Source organism: Oryx dammah, unplaced genomic scaffold, assembly GCF_014754425.2.
Source record: "Oryx dammah isolate SB20612 unplaced genomic scaffold, SCBI_Odam_1.1 HiC_scaffold_28, whole genome shotgun sequence".
Lineage (NCBI taxonomy): Eukaryota > Metazoa > Chordata > Mammalia > Artiodactyla > Bovidae > Oryx > Oryx dammah.
This window is the reverse complement of record NW_024070212.1, coordinates 34,253,445-34,279,352: the sequence shown is the minus strand read 5'-3', so window position 1 is coordinate 34,279,352 and position 25,908 is coordinate 34,253,445. Positions and strand designations below refer to the sequence as shown.

Below are 25,908 nucleotides of genomic sequence, written 5' to 3'. Positions count from 1 at the left end.
GAATACTTCTCTTGTGATTTTAATTTTAAGTAATCACCAAGTTTTCAGTTTTCATTCCAGTCCCAAAGAAAGGCAATGCCAAAGAATGCTCAAACTACTGCACAGTTGCACTCATCTCACACGCTAGCAAAGTAATGCTCAAAATTCTCCAAGCCAGGCTTCAATAGTACATGAACTGTGAACTTCCAGATGTTCAAGCTAGATTTAGAAAAGGCAGAGGAACCCAAGATCAAATTGCCAACAACCAGTGGATCATCAAAAGAAGCAAGAGAGTTTCAGAAAAACATCTACTTCTGCTCTATTGACTACGCCAAAGCCACAGTCTTTGACTGTGTAGATTACAACAAACCATGGAAAATTCTTCAAGAGGTGGGAATACCAGACCACCTGACCTGCCTCCTGAGAAATATGTATGCAGGTCAAGAAGCAACAGTTAGAACTGGACATGGAACAAACAACAGACTGGTTTCAAATTGGGAAAGAGTACGTCAAGGCTGTATATTGTCACCCTGCTTATTTAACTTATATGCAGAGTACATCATGAGAAATGCTGGGCTGGAGGAAGCCCAAGCTGGATTCAAGATTGCAGGGAGAAATATCAATAACTTCAGATATGCAGATGACACCACCCTTATGGCAGAAAGCGAAGAAGAACTAAAGAGCCTTTTGATGAAAGTGAAAGAGGAGACTGAAAAAGTTGGCTTAAAACTCAACATTCAGAAAACTTAAAGATCATGGCATCTGGTCCCATCACTTCATGGCAAATAGATCAGAAACAATGGAAAGAGTGAGAGACTTGATCTTTTTGGGCTCCAAAATCACTGCAGATGGTGACTGCAGCCATGAAATTAAAAGACGCTTGCTCCTTGGAAGAAAAGCTATGACCAAACTAGACAGCATATTAAAAAGCAGAGATGTTACTTTGCCAACAAAGGTCCATCTAGTCAAAACTATGGTTTTTCCAGTAGTCATGTAAGGATGTGAGACTTGGACTATAAAGAAAGCTGAGCACTGAATAATTGATGCTTTTGAACTGTGGTGTTGGAGAAGACTCCTTAGAGTCCTTTGGACAGCAAGGAGATCCAACCAGTCCATCCTAAAGGAAATCAGTCCTGAATATTCATTGGAAGGACTGATGTTGAAGCTGAAACTCCAAAACTTTGGCCACCTGTTGTGAAGAACTGACTCATTTGAAAAGACCCTGATGCTGGGAAAGGTTGGGGGGATGAGAGAGGATGAGATGTCTGGGTGGCATCACCGATTCAATGGACAAGAAAGCCTGGTGTGCTTCAGTCCATCGGGTCGCAAGGACTTGGACACAACAGAGCGACTGAACTGAACTGAACTTATAGAAGAGGATAGACAGTTCAGGTCCTTAATGACTTTCATTCTGACTCAGTTTGAAGTCCTGTTTCCTAGGGTATATAGGATTGACTCGTGAAGAATAACATTCCTTTATTCAAATTACAATGAATAATTAAAGTTCAATATATGTTATAATTTGATAAATGGCCCAACCCTTAAGGGCAAGCCACTCTATGGAAACCCCTCATGGTATCAAATCAGTTGCAGACTGATGGCCCACTAAAGGTATTCTGTTATTGACACAAACTTGTAGTAATTATGACAGAGCATAGTTTCTATGATGGTAAAATAATGTAAAAAACAGATTTCCTCAGACTTTTTCCTTAACAATGTTATTCTCTATATGGAAAAGCAGTAGTAATACTTCACCGCTGGAACTTCTCATTAGACAGCAGAGTCCTTATCAAGTTACATTATAACCTATATTGTGCCCTGTACCAAATGTAGGTTATACTGGAAACCATGGGAAAAGAACCAATAAGAACTCTTAAGCAAAAATGCCCGTTTTGAGAGTTAACAATTAGAACCTCACCTACTTTGTCAGGAGGTTTGCCAGTTCCCACAATACATTCTGTACACTTGGAAACATTCCTGCAAACTCAGTTTATGATCTATTCAATCAAAGCCAGTTGGCAGTCACCCAGGGAAAATGTTTCTTACAGCCCTTTACTAATGTCTATTATCTTCTATAATCATCTCTCCCAGGCCTCCCTTGTTTTATTACAGTCCCACTCTGCCTTTTTCTACTTTTCTGTAATTAGGGACCCTGATTTAACTCAATATTTTGAGGTAAACACCTGTCAAAATAAGGGTCCCATAATTACAGGACATATTTCTACCAAATCAGCCTCTACTCATCACACAGCTTCCAATCCCCACATCATAATTTCACTTCTGCCTTGGTTTCTCCTGGTTTTACACAAGGGATGAGCAAGTGATAAGAGACAGTGGAGAAGCAAAGCGAAGGTCACCTGAGAAGCACCCTGAAACTGCTCCAGTACTTCCTAACAAGGTGTCACTGCCATCTTTAAACCAAGTTTCAGAGTCCACCAAGAAATGCCCTCGAGAAGGAATCTGACCTCCAAATAGCAGTTCCCAGAGATGTTTACTCTCTGGTTCATAATGCCAAAGCAATGCGTCTTTTGATATTAGGATTCAACTTTTCTTAACAAAGAAGATTTGAATCTCTTAAAAAATCTCTTCTTTTGTGTTCTATTTGCCTCTGACTATGATCCAGCCTGACATTTCAATTTTGGATCAGGAGGAAAAAAATGCATAGTTTTAGAAAATTCTATTATAGTTAATATTCTTGTGTGGTCTTGAAGGAATCAGAAAGTCTCCTTCTAATTAAGGGCAAAGGAAAAGAATCTTTTGACATGCTCTGACAACTAAAATTTCAGGCAGAGGTGCTGGGAAGAAAGATCCACTAACTCCACTCCACTTACCTCCCTTCCTCAGACCTCAGAGGGTGTCTGGGTCAGGTTCTATGTTACAGGACAGATGGCTTAAGAACAAAAGGTCTATGGAGAACAGTGTGGAGATTCCTTAAAAAACTGGAAATAGAACTGGCATACGGCCCAGCAATCCCACTGCTGGGCATACACACCGAGGAAACCAGAACTGAAAGAGACACGTGTACCCCAATGTTCATCGCAGCACTGTTTATAATAGTCAGGACATGGAAGCAACCTAGATGTCCATCGGCAGATGAATGGATAAGAAAGCTGCGGTACATATACACAATGGAGTATTACTCAGCTATTAAAAAGAATGCATTTGAATTAGTTCTAATGAGGTGGATGAGACTGGAGCCTATTATACAGAGTGAAGTAAGTCAGAAAGAAAAATACCAATACAGTATACTAATGCATTTATATGGAATTTAGAAAGATGGTAATGATGACCCTATACATGAGACAGCAAAAGAGACACAGATGTAAAGAAAAGACTTTTGGACTCTGTGGGAGAAGGCAAGGGTGGGATGATCTGAGAGAATAGCACTGAAACATGTGTAGTACCATATGTGAAACCTATTGCCAGTCCAGGTCCGATGCATGAGATAGGGCTGGTGCACTGGGATGACCCTGAGGGATGGGATGGAGGGGTGTGGTAGGAGGAGGGTTCAGGATGGGGGACCTATGGCTGATTCATGTGAATGTATGACAAAAACCACTATAATATTGTAAAGTAATTAGCCTCCAATTAAAATAAATTACAAAAAAAAATGAACAAAAAGTCAACAGTTCCCACAGTTAAGCACACCATTCCCTAGGCAAAGTCTGTTTTCTTCTCACTCTCCTTGATGTATCTAAGGCCTTCCTGGTCCAAACATGCTGTGAAGAAAGAGCTCATCATTTTATCCTGTTTATATTAGCTATCTCCTGCAGAATTTATCATTTGTGCTTTTGTCTAACTATGAAGTTAAACATTTAATATCTAATAAGAGAATTTCAAGAATTGGGTATCAAAATTGGGAGAGCAGAGTGGTCTTCTATGAACCTGTGTGTATTTGGAGGACTCTTCATATTAAATATGGGGAAGATGAAATTTTAAAAATTTTTTCAAAACCAAACTGATAAGCATTTTTTCATTTCTGAAAAATGAAGCGTATCTTTCAGAATCACTAACAATTATACAGACATATACTTCTTCTCCTTTTCAATTTTCTTTCAAGTCCCTGTGATTTTTACAGTAGCAATACCCTTATAAGTCACTTAAAGTATTAACATTCCCATTATTTAAGTAAAAAATTTGAGGATACAAGGTTAAATAGTTTTATGACTATTCTGAGAGAACAAAGATAAATTTAAATCTGAAAAGATGAATATTTTTCAAATAACAGTATAAAGTGTAATTTAAGTTAATAACATATGCACTGTGGAAATAAGAGCTCTAAACAGTTTCATTCTAAACCCATGGACTGAATACCTCTTTTATTTGAAGTACTAGAGATGAGAATATGAAAATCATGATTCTTATCTTTCTGGGAGAGATCTATCTGGGCAGGGAGAAGGATAAATAAACCACTAGGATACAGTATGATGAGTTACAAAATAGAAGAAGCCCTTTTGGTTCAGAGAAGGTGACCCACCAAATTGAGTACTGATGGTAATGAAATATTATCTAAGAGTATGGGGGTAAAAAGGAAATTTCAGGCAGAAGGTAAAATATAACCAAAGGTTTGAGAAAGGATGTCTTCTATGAAAAAGATCCCTTCAATTGAACCCTCCTTTTTTTTATTTTTCAGGTTAGAACAAGAGAAAAATGAACCTGTGAGAAGATATTGCCCAGATTGTTGTATGTTTGAACACTAAATATAGCAGCCATGTGGGAAGCAAAATTTCTTGACAAGGTAAACTATGACCAGGGTCAAGGTGAGCTAAGACCAGGGTCAAGGTGCTGCAATCACGGCCACCCTGTCTTCAGGGCTCAGAGAGGGGTAAGGGGCATTTAACACCTGTGGCCCATAGCCAGTCCCACTCCAGGTTCCTTGCCTCCAGTCTCAGACTGAGTAGAAATGCTTCCCTCCTCTTGAGAATTTCCCGAAGCTCAGCTTACTTTCTGACTTTTTATTCTTTCCTTTGAGGCAAAGAGCTAAAACAACTTAAAAAGCAGAAACTACATAGAGCGATGTTTTGCTTCCTGCTTGTTCTACCAAAACAGAACTAAACTGCCTTTAAAAAACGTGTTTTCCTGAAAGGTGTTAAAAACCATAAGGGCCTCTCCTAAAACAAAGGATGGTCTAACATACAGAACTGAAGTAGTAGACCAGAAGTCTGGAAGAGAGTCTAAGTTTAATTCTGCAAATGCCATCCTGTAAATGGATAATGAGTTTGGCCCTTTAAAAACCACAGTTGAAACTTACCTTCTTTATGCAGATTTCTGTGAATTAATCAGAATGCGTGTAAAAACATTTTCATTCCTTAGAATAAAGATCATGTAGATGCAAGATTTGTAAGTGTGAAGTATCACAACTATTTTCTAGGTTATTTAACTTTCATTGTGGATAAAAATATATATTTTTGGCACACTGATTACAGTTCTACTGCTTATAATTACCTTTTGGTTCCAATTAGCTTACAAAATTCTCCCTGTGGAACACTTGGGTATTCATAAATGACAATGAAGCAAATAAAACCCCATGATATAGGACACAGACTAAAGCTTAAGACAATGAGAATCCTAAGAAGAAAACACATAAAAAGCACTGTATTGTAATGGATACCATAGATGGCATGGCAGGACTTTTATTCGCCTATTTCTCATTCCTGCCCTGTCTGATAAGTACAATTTTTATCTTTTCTGGGAAAATAAAGTTCCCAATATGAAAAATCTCTTTCAGCCTGAAGGATGTGCTCAGTTATTAAGCCTTTATTATCACATACTGCAACAAGTTTATTGTCAGCCCAACACCACGATCAGGATTGTTCCATATGTTACACTCAGTAAAAACTGTGCCTTACACCTGCACTAGAGAACATACCCTAAATGACCAACTTCCTATTTTATATTCATTTCACTTGAAGATAATTTTAGAGAACTTTCAAGGAAAGAAAAAGAGAAAAAAAAAAAAAACCAACAACAAAAAAGAAAAGGCTGTGAAAATGAATCCCTTCAATGCAAAGACTGAACAGAGAACATTTTTATAGCTCAATGGCAACTCATTGTTTGAAAGAAGTTATAATGAAAATGCCAATAGCCCACTCACTTCAATAGCACTAGAAATTACTGTTGTTATAATAATAATACAGACTAGACTAATAGCTATTCAAACAAAAAGTTCCGGATAGATAGTGGAGGATAATTTGTATTCTTTGGACATAGAGTATGTAGAAAACATGACAGTCTACAATAAAATCCAACTTTCTACACTAATGAGTGAAGTAACTCACTTGAAAAAAAAAAAAAAGATGAAAGACAGTTTAGAAAGCATAATTTCTTGAAGATTTCCAAATAAGCCAAAGCACTTAACTAGTGGGGAAAAAAAAAAAAAAGACATTTTGGGAATTCAAATGCAAAGCCAATGTAACATCCCAATAGAGATTATAGATTAATATCTTCAACATTTAACTCTAGACATATTTATAACAAAATGATTCAATTCACAAAAACTTAAAAATGGAAACCAGCTACCGTACCTTATCCTGAGTTTTGACCATTATACAGATCACTAAGGACACAGGGTTAGAAACCAGTCATCTATTAGACCCAACAGGAGGAAAGAGTTTTTTTTCAGAAATTTAAAAGATATGTTACTCTAGATTCATGCCCCCAAGTAAGTATACAATTCAGGCCAGTGTCCTATAGTACCTCTCATATGCATAGCCTATAAAACCAAAGCTGATTGTATCATGAAAGTCTTAAGGCATTGCAAGATCTGAAGTGCCTTCTGAATCAGAAAAAAATATGTAAAGTTAGTATGAAGGTTGTGGCAAGCATATTTTCATAGTACACAAACTCCTTGAAACTATACCCTTCATTTGGTAACTGTCAGAGTCAAAACACTTGAGTTCATTTTAACACCAAATGTAAGTTAGCTTACTATAAATGACCCAATAGTTCACTGGGGATAATACCCTAACTACCATAGAATCTTACAAATCAGATCATCTGGTCAGTGATTCATATTAAATTTATCTGGGATTCTATACAATGTATTCATGCCTGGGCTCAACCCAGACTATTATTGACTATTGTGTATTAGCTCAATACACACTTGCTCTACCGAACTAATTGGGCTAATTGTTTTCTTCTGTTCTAGACATTAGCCTTTCTCACTACTATCATATGTCCTCCCCTCAACAGATAAACACACACATTTTGTCATCCAGTGGTTCTCATTTCTCCTGAGAGTTTCCAAAGCCATTATACCATCATATTAGAAGCACTTAATGTTTCCAGGCTGCTGAAAGGAAATGACAATAATGCCTTTCTTATCATCTACAGAGAACAACAGAAGGTAATACAATTTAGTAAGAGAACTCTGGGCCTTCCAGTTTGTCCCTCCATCCTAATAATAAAGAAGCTGAATGGGCTGAAAAATTAACAACTCTTCTTGAATCCTTAAGAGAGGGGAGGGCAAAGGACAAGCCTTGCTCCCCAACACTAGAAAGACAAGCAAATGCAAGAAGTCACCACTTACAGGAGAGACTCACCAGCAGAAACTACTGCAAGACCCAGTGCCAGGGCAGAAAAACCTGCACTGTAGATGACAAATTCGGGCTTCCCAGGTGGCTCAGTGGTAGAGAACCCACTTCCCTACACAAGAGATGCAGGCTTGATCCCTGGGTCAGAAAGATAACCTGAAGTAGGCAATGGCAACCCACTCCAGTATTCTTACCTGGGAAATTCCATTGACAGAGGAGCCTGGTGGGCTGCAGTTCATGGAGACACAAAAAGAGTTGGACACAACTGAGTGACTGAGCACATTTGACAAATTGCTGGTGGCTCACTGTTGACAACCCTAAGAGTTAAAGAAAAACTCGAGAAGCCCAGTCACTGGGGTAACCCCATCCTATTTTAAAACTTAACTTTAGGAAGCTCAACCAGAATCCCAAAGAATTATGGGAGAAAAATTCCTCTTGGCTTCATGCAGAGGCAGGGCAAGAGGCATTCCCCTCTTAACAATGCCTGCCCTCAGAGGGGACTAGTCAACCAGCATATAACCTGCTAGGGTACTGTCAGAGCCTAACTGACCTGGGGAAGAAAAACACTCAACTCCAGTCCTCTATAGCCATTCTGTTCCACCTTAGCAGGGATAAAGAAACCTCGTGAATGTGTATGCATGTACACACACACACACACACACACACACATCTGTGAAGTTATCATCCAGAGCAAAAGCTCACTGAAAAATGAGATCTAATCATAGGACTATAGAATATTTCCCCTCCCTCCTCACCTCACAACTGCACTGAAGGCCTATTTACAGCAGTTCCCTTCACCCAGTGCATTACACTTGGCTACCCAAGAAAAAAACTGCAAGACCTACCACAAGGCTATTGAACCTCACAGTGTCTTAGTTCACTCATTTATAAAATGGGGAAAATAACAGTATTAATTTTATAGAATTTTTGTTCACACTGTATGTGTTAATATACATAAAGTATGCTTAGAACTCTAACCTTTACATTAAAAAAAGGATTAATGACCATTACTCATTAGTGCTATTGTTGTCATTATTATTGCAAGAAGGAATTCTGTCCAAATCAGCTGGAAACAGAGCTAGGAGAACAAAGGTAGAAGGGACCTGAAAGCCTTCACAAAGAAGGCTCCTAGTGAGCTGAAGCAGTGGCAGGAAGGGGTGCCCTGTAGGGACAGAGGGCATACAACACGTGGGCCACCGTGAAAGATGAGATCAGAGAAGCAGGCCGGTACTGATCATGGATCCTCAGGTTCACAAACACTTCCATTCCAACTAAGAAATGTGGGTCAGTATGGTCAAAGGAAGACACAGGAAGACTTTAGCAAGGGATTATGTAATTAACTGCATTTGAACTTTGCTGTGGTGGGAAGGGAACAGGAAGACAAATTCTGGAGGTGACAAGACTGGTTAGAAGGTGATTTCAGATGTCAGGCGACAGCTGATTGGAGAGTAGAGAGTGACAGAGATGGAGAGAGGAGGAAATGCACTGAGAGCTATCAGAGGATAAAATGAAGAGTATCTGATGACTAAAGAGGTATGGAGTAGGGCAAGAGAAAGGAACGAATAGAGAGTATACCAAGATGCCAGACTTGAGTATGGGATGGTAGATGGATTGGATGTTTATGTCATCAGTCAATAAGGATATAGAACACTTGAACAACACTACCAATGACTTGGACTTAATTAGCATTTGTAGAACATCCCACCCCAAAAAGTAGAATACACTTTCTTTTCAGTTTTACACAGAACATCTCTCAAGATAGACCACTTTCTGGGCCATAAAATAATTCTTAATAAATTAAAAATGACTTAAGTCATACAAACTATTTCCTCCTGCTGTTTAGTTGTTAAGTTGTGTCTAACTCTTTTGTGACTCCATGGACTGTAGTCCACCAGACTCCTCTGTCCATGGGATTATCCTAGGCAAGAATATTAGAGTGGGTTGCCATTTTCTTCTCCAGGGCATCCTCCTGACCTAGGAATTGAACCCATGTCTCCTGCATTGGCAGGCAGATTCTTTACTACTGAGCCACCAGGGAGCCCCCATTTTCTCTTATGATACAGAGTTAAATTAAAAATTAAAAACAAATGTATCTTGGAAATCCCAAATACCTGGAAACTAAATGATGCACCGCTAAATAACCCATAAAAAGGAAGTGAAAGTGAAATCAGAAAATATTCTGAACTAATTTAAAATAAAAATACCAAATAAGCATACCAAAATTTGGAGTTGGGCAGCAAAAGTAGTACTTAGAAAATTAAAGTGCTAAATGTCTATATTAGGAAAGGTTATCAAATCAATGAGCAAATATTCTATCTTTCTGTGATAAAATAATATAATTGGTTGACAGTTTTTGGTGTGGCTGTTGCGTTTCAACTGGTTGAGACGTGTTAAGCTTTTCTAACACATCAGCAACTGTTAATGATGACCCTATCCAGCTGACAGATGATGCTGATTTGCCCCAAGAGATGTTTCCTATTTTGAAACACACTACACTGGAGGAGAAAGAGGCTGAGGATCTCAAAGGTAAAGAGTTGAAACCACATTTCCCCTAGAAATTTGGAATGTCTGCCAACAGACATGTGACAGTATACCAAGAACAAGCAACAGTTCAGAGGCTTTCACGATATAACATAAACCTCAGGTACAACAAACATGCATCCTATTGTTTGGAAACTGATCTCTCTCCTAATGAAGGAAGAAATTTTAGTGAAAAAAGAAAAAGTGTGATGCCACACAAGGGGACAAATCAACAAATATATATATATATGTATATATATATATATGAATATAATGAACAGAAGAATGCAAGCAAGTGCTTAGGGACAGCTCACAACATAAAAGCAGTTATTTGCATTGTATGGTCATGAGTCTACCACACACATTTTATTTTTCATTATTTCATGTTTTATGGCAAGAGTGCCTTATGGCCAATTAGTTATGAGGCAAAAATGATTGTGGCAAAGATGCTTAAGGCAAAAATACTAGACACAAACCAGACCAGAGCACAAATCAATGAAATGGGAAACAGAAAAATAACAGAGAGAACCAGTGAAGCCAATTGCTGGTTCTACGAAAAGATCAACAAAATTCATAATAGTTACAGGCATACCTTATTACTGTACTTCACGTTATTGTGCTTTGCAGATAACTGTGTTTTTTTTTTTACAAATAGAAGGTTTATGGCAACCCTATGTCAAACAATTCAGTCAGTGCCATTTTTCCAACAGCATTTGCTCATTTCATGCATCTGTGTCACATTTTGATAATTCTCTCAATATTTCCAATTTTTCCATTATTATTAGATTTGTCTGGTTATCTATAATCAGTGACCTTTGATGTTACTACTGTGACTTACTGAAGGCTCAGATGATACCACTTTTTAGCAGTAAAATAATTAAGGCTTGACTAAGATATGAACACTTCTTTAAACATGCTGATGCACACTTAACAGACTATAGTATTATATAAACATAACTTTTATATGGACTTCCCTGGTGGCTCAGATGGTAAAGCGTCTATCTACAATACGGGAGACCAGGTTCGATCCCTTGGTTGGGAAGATCCCCTGGAGAAGGAAATGGCAATCCTCTCCAGGACTATTGCCTGGAAAATCCCATGGACAGAGGAGCCGGGTAGGCTACAGTCCATGGGGTCCCAAAGAGTCAGACACGACTGAGTGACTTCACTATAACATTTATATACACTCAAGGTGAAGGTGAAGTCGCTCAGTCGTGTCCGACTGTTTGCGACCCCATGGACTACTCTGTCCATGGGATTCTCCAGGCAAGAATACTGGAGTGGATTGCCATTTCCTTCTCCAGGGGATCTTCCCGACCCAGGGATAGAACCCGGGTCTCCAGCATTGGAGGCAAATGCTTTAACCTCTGAGCCACCAGGGAAACTAAAAACTTTGTGTGACTTGCTTTATCACAGTGGTCTGGAACCAAACCTGCAGTATCTCCAAGGAATGCCTGTAGTTAGACTGACCAGAAATAAAGAAGTCACAGATTATCAACTGCAGAAATGAGAGAGATGACACTGCATATTCTACACACAAAATAGCAAAGCTCCCTTAGAATGAAATGTATAACCTAGAAAGACATGTATTTACTAAAGAAGTTGAATTTGTTATTTTTAAAAAATCTTGGGAGTTGAATTTGTAATTAAAAAATCTTCCTACAAAGGAAACTCCAGGCCTAGATAGTTTTCCCGGTAAATTCTACAAAACGCGTCATGAGGAAATAACAGTAATGATTCTTTCAGAAAATTTAAGACAATAGTTCTCAATTCATTCTTTGAGTATTAAAACTATTACCAAACCCAGACAAAGACATTACCAAAACATAACAATAAAAAGGACAGTATATCATTACTAACTGGGGTTTATCTAAGGAAAGCAAGATTAGCATCTGAAAACCAATGTAATTCACCATATTAACAAAAAAGAAGTATAAAATCATTTCAGTTGATGCAGGAAGGGCATTTAACAAAATCTAACATCCAACTTATGCAGGAGAACTATACAAAAAAGGTCTTAATGACTCGAATAACCTTGATGGTATGGTCACTCACCTAGAGCCAGACATCCTGGAATGTGAAGATATCTGGGCCTTAGGAAGCATTACTACAAACAAAGCTAGTGGAGGTAACAGAATTCCAACTGAACTATTAAAATTTAAAACGCTAAAAGATGATGCTGTTAAAGTGTTGCACTACATATGTCAGCAAATTTGGAAAACTTAGCAGCAGCCACAGGACTGGAAAAGGTCACTTTTCATCCCAATCTCAAAGAAGGGCAATGCCTAACAATGTTCAAATTACCATACAATTTCACATGCTAGCAAGGTTATGCTCAAAATCTTTCAAACTAGGATTCAGCAGTACATGAACCATGAACTTCCAGATGTACAAGCTGGATTTTGAAGAGGCAGACAAACCAGAGAACAAATTGCCAACATTCACTGGATCATGGAGAAAGCAAAGGAATTCCAGGAAAACATCTATTTTTCTTTCATTGACTATGCAAATCCTTTGACTGTGTGGACCACTACAAACTGTGCAAAATTCTTAGAGAGACTGGAATACCAGACCACGTTACCTGTCTCCTGAGAAACCTGTATGTGGGTGAAGAGACAATAGTTAGAACCAGACATGGAACAACAGACTGGTTCAAAATTAGGAAAGGAGTATGTCAAGGCTATATATTATCCCCCTACTTATTTAACTTATATGCAGACTACATCATGTGAAATGCCGCCTGGTTGAATCACAAGCTGGAATTAAGATTGCCAGGAGAAATGTCATCAGCTTCAAATATGCAGATGACATCAGTCTAAAGGCAGAAAGGGAAGAGGAACTAAAGAGCCCCTTGATGAGGGTGAAAGAGGAGAGAAAGTGAAAAACCTGGCTTAAAATTCAACATTCAAAAAATGAAGATCATAGCATCTAGCTCCAGCACTTCATGGCAAATAGAAGAGGAATAAGTGGAAGCAGTGACAGATTTTATTTTCTTGAGCTCCAAAATCACTGCAGACAGTCTGCAGCCATGAAATTAAATGACAACTGCTCCTTGGAAGAAAAGCTCTGACATAATGTATTAAAAAGCAGAGATATTACTTTGCCAACAAGGTCCATATAGTCAAAGCTATGATTTTTCCAGTAGTCATGTATGGATGAGAGCTGGACCATGAAGAACACCAAGGGCCGAAGAATTGGTGTTTTTGAATTGAATTGTGGTGTTGGAGAAAACTCTTGAGAGTCCTGTGGATAGGAGATTGAACCAGTCAATCCTAAAGGAAATCAGCTCTTAATGTTCACTGGAAGGACTGATGCTGAAGCTCTAATACTTTGGCCATGATGCAGAGAGTCAACTCACTGGAAAAGATGCTGGTGCTGAGAAAGATTGAAGGCAAAGGAGAAGGAAGCGGCAGGGGATGAAACTGTTGGATAGCATCACTGACTCGATAGACATGAATGTGAGGAAACTCCAGGGGAGTACAGAGGAGTCTCGCAGGCTACAATCCATGGGGTCTAAAAGAGTCAGACATGACTTAGTAACTGAACTGCAACAACAAACAACAACATCAAACATTCATTACCGATAAAAACTCTCAGCAAACCAGGACTAGAAGGAAATGTTCTCAACCTGATAAAGCGCATCTATAAGAACTGTGGATAACCCAATATCTAATAGTAAAGGACTTAATGCTTTCTTCCTAAGATAAAAAATAAAGCAAGGATTGGGATTTCCCTGGTGGTCCAGTGGCTAAGACTCTGCCTTCCAATGCAGGAGGCACAGGTTCAATCCATTATCAGGAAAGTAAGATCCCGCATGCCACACAGTGCAGTAAATAAATAAATAGATAGAGAAATAAAGCAGGAATGCACTTTTTTTTTTTAACTACCTCCATTCAACACATGTTGAAGCTGAAACTCCAATACTTTCGCCATCTGATGCAAAGAGCTGACTCATTTGAAAAGACCCTGATGCTGGGAAAGATTGAGGGCAGGAGGAGAAGGGGACAACAGAGGATGAGATGGTTGGATGGCATCACCGACTTGATGGACATGGATTTGGGTGGACTCCGGGAGTTAGTGATGGTCGGGGAGGCCTGGCGTGCTGCACTTCATGGGGTCGCAGAGTCAGACACGACTGAGCGACTGAACTGAACTGATTCAACACATGGCAGGAAGAAGACATAGAAGGCAGCCACATGGCAAAGGAAGAAAAACCTGTTTATTCATTTATAACCTGATTGTCTTTTTTAAAAAATCTGCTGGGATCTATAGAAAAAAAGCTACTAAAACTAATGTGAGTTCAACAAGGTTTTAGGATAAAAGATCAATTTACAAAAATCAATCTATTTCTATGTATTAGCAATAAACAGTACAAATTAAAATTTTAAGACTACCATTTATAATAGCATCAAAATGACATATGAAATAATCATAGATAAATATGACACAGAGGGTACATATCTTCTGCTCTGACAATGATAAAACTGCTGAGAATCTAAAGACCTAATTAAATGGAGAGACATACTACGAACAGTAGTCAGAAAATTCAACGTTGTTAAAATGTCAGTTCTCCAGTACTGATCTACAAATACAATCCAAATCAAAATACAAGTAAGCTTTTATTGGCGAAATTTTCAAGACATTCTAAAATTCATATGAAATGCGAAGCACCTAAGATAGCCACATCTTTGGACAAAACAAAACACATGGAGGACTAACACTAATTTCAAGACTTACTAGTAATTGCAAAAATTAAAATATCATTGTAATGGTATATAGATGAGGAAAGCAACCAGTAGAACAAAGATACTAGAAACAGAGCTACACAGATATGAATGGTTTTCTACAAAATGCAAAGGCAATCCAGTGAAGAAATGATTTTCAACATATGGTGCTGGTGACAAGAATCCCTGGTCGCACAGTGGATAAGAATCCATCTGCCAGTGCATGGGACATGGGTTTGATTCCTGGTCCAGGAAGATTCTACGTGCAGAGCAACTAAGGCTATGCACCACAGCTTCTGGGCTCACATGCTGCAATTACTGAAGCCTGCTGCTCTAGGCCCACAAGCTGCAGCTACTGAACCCCACTTGCCCTGGAGTCCATACACTGCAATAACTGAGCCCGAATGCTGCAGCTACTGAAGTCTGTGCTCTGCAACAAGAGAAGACACCACAACGAGAAGCCGGTGTACTGCAATAAAGAGTAGCCCCTGCTCACCCAAACTAGAGAAAGCCTGTGCAAAGCAATGAAGTTCCAGCACAGCCAAATAAATAAATAAAATCATTTTAGAAGAACAAACAAATGGTGCTGGAACACACTGAATCCATATACAAAAAAAAAAATCTTTAATTACCATATATAAAAATAGCTCAACATCATAAACCTAAATATAAAAACTATAAAGCTTCTAGAAGAAAACACAGGGAAAGATCTTTGTAACCTTGGGGAAGGCAAGGATTTCTTAGATATTTACAATGCTCATAGCGTGATTCACAAAGGAACAAATTAACAAATTGGGCAACATCAAAAGTAAACACTTCTGTGCTATGAATAACATTATTAAGGTAATAAAAAGGCAAGCCACAGGGTAGGAGAAAATATATGGAAAGAATCTAATTTATCAAGGATTTGTATCCAAAATATATGAGACTCTCAAAATTCAATGATTAAAAGCACACAGCTCATTAAAAAATTTGACAAAATATTAGAACATCAGTGAGGTTATATGTATGGTAAATAAGCACAGAAAAAGATGCTTAATATCAGTAGTCAGGGAAATGTAAATCAAAACCACAATAAGATACTACACATCTGTTACAACAAATCTAGGAAGACTGACCATACGCAAAACTGGTGAGGCTACGCAGCACCTAGAAGTATCTTATACAGCTGGTGTAACTGGAACAGGATAAAGTTACTTAGAAAAACAGTTTGGAAGTCTCTTAAGAGTCGGACATGACTGAGTGACTTCACTTTCACTTTTCACTTTCATGCATTGGAGAAGGAAATGGTAACCTACTCCAGTGTTCTTGCCTGGAGAATCCCAAGGACGGGGGAGCCTCATGGGCTGCCGTCTATGGGGTCGCACAGAGTCGGACACGACTGAAGCGACTTAGCAGCAGCAGCAGCAGTCTCTTAAAAAAATAAAATATCTATCTAATTATGATCTTTCAGTATCATAGGGCTTCCCCATGCTCAGATTGTAAAGAATCTGCCTGCAGTGCAGGAGAACTGGGTTCAATCCTTGGGTCAGGAAGATCCCTGGAGAAAGAAATGGCAACCCACTCCAGTATTCTTGCCTGAGAAATCCCATGGACAGAGGGACCTGGTGGGCTACAGTCCATGGGGTTGCAAAGAGTCGGTGACGACTGAGCCACTAACACTTTCACTTTCACTTTCAGTATTTATCTAAGAAAAATGAAAAATATGTGTTCCTACAAAGACATACTTAAATGTTCACAGCACCTTGTTTGTAACAGCCCCAAACAGTAATAACCTGAAAGCCCCTCAGCAGACTAATGGATAAATTGTGCTATACCCATACCTAGAATAATCAACAACAATAAAAAGAACTTATTTCACTTGGCATTATGTCACTCAAGTTCTTCCACACTTTTGCATATGGCAGCATTTCCCTCTTTTCAAAGACTGAATAGTATTGCCCTATGTTATATAACATATTTTAATTTACTCAGTCATCCATTGATGAATATTTAGGTTGCTTCCAAGTCCTGGATATACTCACATAAGAAATCAAAAATTGTCAAATTCAAAGAAGCAGAGAGTAGGATAGGGGTAGCCAAAGCCTGGGGGAAGGAGGAAATGCAGAAGTAATCAAACGATGTAAGTTTCAGTTATGGAAAATGGATAAGTCCTAGAGTTCTACTATACAACACAGAGTTTGCAGTTAGTAATACTGTACTATATACTTAAATATTTGCTAAGAAGGTAGACCTTATGATAATGTTGTTAATCACAAAATAAATAAGATAGGATAGGAGAAAACTTTTAGAAGTGATGGATATGTTTATGGCATAAATTGTGGTAAGTTTCAAGAATACATACTTATCTCCAAACTCAAGCTGCATGCATTAAACATGTATAGCTTTTTATATATCAATCAAACCACAATAAAGTGCTTTTAAAAAATGATAGAATTATTGTGGCTTCCCTCATAGCTCAGCTAGTAAAGAATCCCCCTACAGTGCAGGAGACCCTGGTTCGACTCCTAGGTCGGGAAGATACCCTGGAGAAGGGATAGGCTACCCACTCCAGTATTTTTGGGCTTCCCTTATGGCTCAGCTGGTAAAGAATCCACCTGCAATGTGGGAGACCTGGGTTTGATTCCTGGGTTGGGAAGGGAAAGGCTACCCACTCCAGTATTCTGGCCTGGAGAATTCCATGGACTGTATAGTCCATAGGGTCACAAAGAGTCAGATGACTGAGCGACTTTCACTTTCACTTCACTAATTGTTAAACAAAGCAACATGGTTTAATCTCAAGATAATTATGTTAAGTGAAAGAAGCCATACAAAAAAGAATATGTACTATACTATGTCCTATATAAAATTCTGAAAAATGCAAACTCATAGTCTGAAAGCAGAACTGTGGTTGCCTGGTGGGGTTAAGGAAGGGCATGAGGGAGTAGGTTACAAAGGGCGTAAGGGAGACTAGGGGTATGGGGGAGAGGTTACAAAGCAGCAAACAAAAACTCTGGGGCTGATCTTATCATCTTGATTGTAACAATGCTTTCACTTATATGTACATTTGACAAAACTTATCAAATTCAACTGCACGTTAAATATGTGCATTTAATTATATATCGCAAAGTTGTTTTTTAATAGCATTAGTAATCCAAGTAGGAATAGTTTCTGCAGGAAACTGCATTACAAATAAGACATAAGGAGGCAGAGACTGAGTGCAGACTACTTTCTCATCAGCTTTGGGAACAGGAGAAGGAGATGAAAGGGAGTGGAAGACTGACATAACCAGACAAAAAGTGGAGTTACATGTGCTTTAAGCTGGGAGGAGCCTGAGCATATTTATAAGCTGTAGAAAAGGAGCCAGTGGGGAGAATGAAGTTGAAAATGTAGCGGTCAAGAGCCAACTGACGTAATGTGAGGATGGAATATCCAAGAATAAGATAAGTCTTGAAGAAGACAAATCTTATGTATACACAAGCAGGTATGTTTTGTGGTTGGGTTGGGAAATGCAGGAGTGGATAGAAGAGTTAGGGTCTGAGTCTGTCATTCTCTTCCTTTTTTGGGAAGAATTAGGTATGAGAAGCATAGGATACTTAAGAAGGTTGCTGGAGCTCCAGAAAAGCCACTGGCTATAGAAATTGATATGTGGTTGGAGTTAACTGTTCAACTTAGGGGCATTCTTCTGTAACAAGATGGCAGACAATAAGATGCTTTTGTGCAAACAAAGTAGCTACCATTTACACATGTACATGATGGATTATTATCCAACAAGCCTTTTCTGCTCTCTCTTTACCCCTAGAACACTTCACTCATGTGCTAAGCTTTCTGTTGATCCCACTCTTTTCTCTCTCAATTCACAATAGACTTTTAACACTCCTTAAGTTTGTTGGGAGGTATTTCTAACGTATGCATGAAAATACAGAATAATTTAATGAACAGCAATCTTCTACCATCCAACTCTATTCGATCATTACACTCTACCATATTTACCTCATTTAACAAAACCCTTGAACCAAAGCAGGCTAACTGGACAAGAGAGATTTCATCACCAGCAAACATCAACATACTCGCTTACTTGACACAATTTACTTATTTTGTAAATAATACCCAGAGCAAATACTCTGATAATTTCAGGTATTACTGTGGGTAGATACAATTGGCCAGCAATGGCCTCTGGAAAGCTAGTTGGTAGTTCCCCTGAAGTAAAGTGCTAATATGTTAGAACTGTATGGATTAGATCATACCCAAAGTCTTGGGTTTGGAAAAAATGCTGTCAATGCATGGATTTTTAATACAAATAATAATTCTGATTCAGAGCACAGATACTATTTTCTTTAGTGTTCTAACACTCATTGCCACTTCAGCATTGGTAAATTTGAGGGTGGTTAATAAAAAATATTTTTCCTCATGTCATGTAAAATTTCTGAAGCTGAAAGCATGCAATCAGTTCTAAAGACAAGAGCTTTGGTTTCCAAGAAGTAATAAATCATCTGTTAAATCTAAAACACGGTAATGTGAACAGTACCTGCCAAAACAGACTGTGTGCATCTCCTCTCAGAAGTTCAACTGTATCCCCTGCCTGAATGTGTAATGGGGGTCCTTCATGAAGAGCAGGGGGCGGTGTTCCACTGTAGCTCCTAATAGCCTGCATCTTTGGTAAACCTGAAAATAAGCAACACAACTCTTAGGATTATGAAAATAATGAAGTGTGAAATCCAAATGCACTTCTTTAAAAAAACAAATTCATTAGGAACATTAAAGAGTTTTAATATCACCAAGCCCAAGGAAACATACGAGGTAACCACAATGGAATGCTTTTCAAGTTTCTCATTATTTAAGATGGTAATAAAATAAGACACATATTTATCCCCTGATTCCTTATACATTTTTCCTCTCCCTCACCATCAATCTCTTTTTAGTTGAAAAAATATTTCTCTTTCAGCTGATGCCTACTTCATAAAAAACACATCACGTATAGTTTAATGGAAAAGAATCAATTTTTTCATCAACTCTGTCCTTTCTGCCTATTACTTTCCTCCTGGGCATCGGCTGATTTCATCACCAAGGAAGCTCACCCTTTCTGTGTATGTATCACATTGCCCAGTATAAGGCTCATATCTTAAGGTTATCTTTGTAATTCAAAACAAAAACGGTGATGGATGTGCCACTGCAGTACTTAAGACATTTATATGGAGAAATTCTTCAGGCTCAAATTTAGGCTTGCAAAACAGACCCAATAAAGGGAATGTGTCTAAGCCAATAGTATCAACAGTACTTGAAATACTGATCCAGTCCTTTTCGTTGTATTTCTTGGAATGGGCAATGAAGGCCTCAGTTCGGAATTTCATTTTTGTGAACAGCAGCTTCAATTGCACCCAGGCCTGACTGCACCGACCCTGCTTCCAAATGCACCATACTCCAGTCACCTTTTCATCTGGAGGTGAAACTGCTCCTGCCAACAAGGCTGATTGCGCAAAACATGGTATCTGTCACACATTGAAGGACTTAAGCTATTGTTTACTACACTTCAAGACTTTTTATTCCAATGATTAAACACAGTTATGCTATAACTGGCTGAAATTGTTGCACTAAATAGAGGAGGATGAATGACTGTCATTCAGTTCTAAGTGTCCAGGTTACCTCAAAAGGACCTCTGTATCTATATGAAATGCTCCAGCAAAAGGTTGAATAAAGTCCCCCAAATAAGTTCTTAATAACCACCCAGCAGGGGATGAGGAGAAAACAAGTGTGGCTATAAACTAAACAGAACTGGTAAGTTTTATCCAACACTTTCTTATCAGCGCACTTGATCAGAAGACAGAAGGGCTGAAAAGCAATGCAGCCTGCACCCCATTTAATGGCTGTAACTGTCGAGACGTGTTTTGAGTTGCCACATCTCCCCTTTGCTTCAGTTCTTGTGCCACAGAACCCCGAAGCGATGACTTTGATCCCACATCTCTCATGGAGTTTCCCCGCCAGATGGTAGAAGGCGGTGGCACCCTAAACAAACAGCAGACGTTGTCTTTTCCAAAATGAGAGAACTCTTCTCGGTCAAGGGTTTATCAGACTCACTCTTAACATACTATACCTGAGTGTGTGTGTGTATTAGTCACTCAGCTGTGTTCAACTCTGCGACCACATGGACTGTAGCCCACCAGGCTCCTCTGTCCATGGGATTCTCCAGACAAGAATACTGGGGAGGGTGGCCATTCCCTCCTCCAGGGGATCTTCCCAACCCAGGGATTAAACCCAGGTTTTCTGTATCGCACACAAATTCTTTATCATCTGAGCCACCAGGGAAACCCATAACTGACTACAGAAAGCTTATTTTACATTTTTTATTAAGATACTGTGGTTAACATAAAATGAGACCTAAACATGCCATGCATACCAAAACAGATTTAGAAGTTTAATAGACGGAAGAGGATGCTAAAATAGAATTTTTCAAATGCAGCATGGTTTGCATGATCATTATTCCATGTGGAGGGGCCAGAGTAAGCTTGGTTTGCAGTAAGCCTGGTTTGCAGTAAGCCTCGGTTTTACTGAGCATTCCTAGGGCAAGAAAGGCATTTTGTTCAGTAGGCTCCCTTGATAATTTTGTTTTTATGTCAATTTTTAAATAAAAGCTGAAGACAAAAAAGAAGAGTTTTTAAACCTGAAAGAGCTGATGTGGGCCTTAAATACTGGGATCAGTTGAATGACAGGAAGGGCCCTGGCCTTCACTGCAATTGTCTCTGTAGACAAAGATCCACAGGGACAAAAAGAAGCAGTGCCACGTGAGAAATGGTGGCAGCAGCAATTCTCTTATTGCCGATATGCCCAAGTTACTCATTCTCAAGAAGAAATGGTTGAAAATGCATAGACTTAAAAAAAAGTATAGAACACTTCACGAATTTGTGTGCCATAAGAAAAATTAAGTTTGATGACATTTCACCAACCAAATATAGGTTATGGATTAAAATCCAGAATGCCCAGGCTATACAAAAAGGCTGTGAAATAGGTATGGAGCAATGTTGAATTATTTATGCTTTTCAATGGACTAGAATGTTGACAACATATGACCTAGTAAAATCAAAATATTTAAAACTGAAAATAGAACATATATTAATATACTTTAGTCAAATAATGAGACCTAAGTACTAGTCTTAGGATTTACTTTGGACTAAGCAGTCTTTGGAATGATGGACTTGGTTTTCATAGTCTTATTTATTCCTTATTTTTTCATTTACTCTATTTTTTCTGCTATTACTTTCTTCTTGGTTATGAGCTTCATTTGAGTTAATTGAGTAGCACACAAGCACAGGGTATGTTGCTGATCTCATTCCTTAAACAAAAATTGTGTGACCCTTGCCAAGAATATGGTTGAGCCCAGGTAATAGTCAAAGGATATTGCTACTAGCCTGAATTCAGCCATACCCAATTTGCCAGATATGTTTACTTGACTCATATGCTTTTCAGTGGGATGAGTTATAAATTTATAGTATAATGGAATTTATATTTTTTGGTCACTTGTTAGGATCATCTTTGGCTATTTATTTCTCATTGGCCAGCATATCCCTTTTCAGGGTGACCTGTCAGGGCTATAGAGATTGAAAAGATAAAAGGAGTGAAGCAAGGGCACAATGACACAATGAATTCTGACAGTCTGCCCCTTGCCTCTGATGCTTGCATGAGGAGGGGTTCTACAGTACTAGTGGGATGAATGGTTACTTTCCAAAAGGCCCTTTTGTATTCCTTTCTTTTATTAAAAAACAAGACAGTGACATTGCTAATAAGGTGAAAATAATCACATTAACTGACAGATAAAAATGCAATTAAAATAAGAGAGGGAGTGGGTTAGACGTCATGTCAGCACTCAGCCATCAATGTAATTGTTGACACAATCTACTGCCACAGCAGGCATTCACACCTTGTAAATGAGACCAAGAGTGGAGGAGAAATTAGATTTACAGATGTTCATATTCAAAATGGTCATTTAGTGTTAATTTAGTATAGGTTTTCTTCTCCCCTTATAAAATATTCCTGACAGGTTTTAACCTCTGTTTAAAAATGTCCAGAACAGAACATTCACTACACACGTCACCGTGACAACTCAGTCATTGTTGGATATAGTTTATTAACAAGCTCTATCTGAAACTTACTCAGAACTTTCTCTAACTTCTCTCCATTGACCTGCCTCTTTCCATCTGGAATTATGCTGAAGAAGGCAAATCTCCTTTTTATAGACTAGACTTTCAAAATTTGTTCAGGCTTAAAATCCCTAGTTTCTTATTAAAAAAAAAAAATCTTATTTTCCTTTGGTTATGCACACTTCGAGGGATTCTGAGATGCAAAATAAAATTACAAAAGCAGAATTGTAATTTCCCTCACTGATATGGACCCATCAGAAATAAGTAGCTAAATGTTATCCTAAAAAACTGATTAAAACATATAAATCTCATTATATGATAAACTTATAACTCACTGCAGAAAGCTGCTGTATTCTTCTCAGGTAAACATGGATGTAATAGTTGTTTACTTTCTATTCTAGAACTGAATTTCTAATGGATATGTTGGTATAATTACAAGGCTGCTCATCAAAATCTGAAAAGTTATATTGAAACTACCTTCAGATATTAAATGCAAAATAATCATATGTAATGCCAACACACACAGTTAAGCAATCATGGGGTTTCCCAAAACTTTATATAATCAATAATCTTTATCCAAGGGGATATTAAAATGGCTGAGGCAAAATAGATCTCCTTCCAAATGTTTAGTTATTTCACCTTGTTTTATTCCCTTCAACATATGTTTTGCTATATGGCTAACTGTGTCCTTAATATAATGCATAACTTGTAGACAATTGTGCCTTTTAACTTTTGTTCATATTGGCAATTATGCTTAGTCTAAAATCAGACAAGGACTCCACATCATCCTTATGCAAGAAGAATTAACAAAGAGAAGAATCAGAAATATTAAAATGATGGTTCTACTCCAGTATTGTCATGGGGTTCTGGTTAAATAAAATTGAAGCCAATGTAATTATGTGGAACACTAGAGTTTTCTAAAACAATACAGAAGTATTTTTAAAATGGGGATCTGAAGCAAGATTTCCTTTCAAATCTGAATTCGATACCAGTAAGAGTGAGGGTGAGGATTTCAAGCGTACTTTTTAAAAAGGAGTTAGTTCTAGGTAGAATTCTATTGGAAAGTTGCTAGATATAAACTATTTCACTGATAATTTTCAAATAAAGCCTCAATGAACTTAGCCTACTGTACCTTTATCAGCCACTGTGGCTTTTGAGAAGAATGACTGCCACAGCAGAGATCAGTATCTATTCGGGAGGCTGATATCACTGCCCTAATGCAGTGGGCTTCCCCAGGGCAATAACTTAGAGCTGAGAGTTGTGTACTAGATAAATGAGCTGTCCATAATGTGCTGGCCTTTCACCTCTGAGGTCTAATTTAAAATCTAAACATTGGCACATTAAAAAAATAACTAGTTTTGCAAGATGTCAGAGGATATGGTTGGTTTATTCTGGCAAACTGATCACAAGCATAAAATATTCATTCATTCCTAAATGTCTCAAGCACTCCTAAGTGCTGGGCATGGTGGTCTAAGAAGGGAGGAAGGCCAAGCTTCCCACCCACAAAAAGCCTATAGTGCACTGAATATACAGGTAAACTAACACAACAATACGATCAGGCACAGGCTCTTGGTCAAGGGGAACTTTTTCCGAATATGCCTATTAATAGAAATTTGAGGGAATTGTTTTGGTAAGTCTTCAGTTGTTCTTTCTGTTGTTTAGTCACTAAGTTATGTCCAACTCTTTGTGACCCCATGGACTGTAGCCTGCCCTGTTCCTCTGCCCATGGGATTTCCCAGGCGAGAATATTGGAGTGGGTTGCCATTTGCTCCTCCAGGGGATTTTCCCAACCCAAGGATCGAACCCATATCTCCTACATTGGCAGGCAGATTCTTTCCCAGTGAGCTGTAGGACCCTGAAATAAGTATTTTATCTTTGCTGAAAGTGTCCTAAGTGCAGTTCCCAAATCCTAGACAGGTGAGGGAATCACATTCTCCTGGGGACAGGCACAAGCACCATCACTAACATCTGCACTGTCTGGTATCTTGCCAATTAAATCCTCTTTGCCATCTAGGCTCTTACTGACACAAGTTTACAATCTACCAGCAGGTCTGATGATCAGGTTGAGTCAACTGAGCTTCTGGCAAGTGAGGCAGACTGGGATGCTGGACTTCCCCTGCCCATCACATCTTCCAGGGCTCTTCCCAGTGAAGCAATGACTTTCATTCATTTACTGCTCTTTACGGAGGAACAAAAGGAGCCTTATCATGGAAACCATCTGTTACAACAGAAGTAGATGATTTGGTGGGGAAAAAAAAAAACAAAACTGGAAACTAGTCTAAAGAACTAATTGTTCACAGAGAGAACACAACCCGTCAATGATTTAGAAAATTTTCACTCAGAGAATCCTGCTTTACTTTTGTAAACAATGATGAGTCAAATGAAGGAAACAGCACTGTCACTGCTCGTATAAAAACAAGCATCCAACAGGGAACCTTTCTTCCAACTTTATAAACACTGACTAGTCACTCCTTGGCACTATCTATTGGTGTATTAGTAAATGAAGCGTGAAAGATATAATAATGCCTTTTGGAAACCTCTTCCATTTATTAAAAAGATTTTAAAGACTACCAATTATAACAGAACTGTAAAATTTCATGTGTTTTAAAATCCATGCAAATTTAACACTCTGTTCTATTGAATCAGTATGTTTTAGTGGCCAAAAAAATTAGGTTTCCCCAAAATCATTAAATAAAATCAAAGCTCTAAAAGCACATGCCATTTGTTAGACCCCTAGAAAACAATCACTAGTAGGGGTAGGAGGAGACTCATCTGAGGAACACAGTCTCAGCCAGGTCAGGATCTTCTTTAAAAACAGAAAAAGAACACAGTTACACAACTTCAAGCTAAGAGCTCTGTCGCCTAGACCAACCACCTCAGTTTCTACCTTATAAAACTCTTAGACTGGCCTCCTAGTTCAGTCTTCTAGGCTGTAGCTAGTCATTCTCTGCAACCTACAGGGAACAAGACCATTCAGGTATGACCTAAATCAAATACCTTACGATTATACAGTGGAAGTGACAAACAGATTCAGGGATTAGA

At 38.4% G+C, this 25,908-nt stretch overlaps 1 protein-coding gene across 3 annotated transcripts in view; it reads right to left on the bottom strand.

Annotated features, from left to right (window-relative positions):
• The window catches only part of VAV3 (vav guanine nucleotide exchange factor 3), a 425,211-nt gene that overhangs the window by 66,589 nt on the left and 332,714 nt on the right, over positions 1-25,908 (bottom strand). For all 3 annotated transcript variants that reach the window (XM_040232183.1, XM_040232185.1, XM_040232184.1), the window contains one exon: positions 19,263-19,399. In XM_040232183.1, coding sequence (XP_040088117.1) covers positions 19,263-19,399 — 137 coding nt within the window. The remainder of the gene's footprint in view (positions 1-19,262; positions 19,400-25,908) is intronic.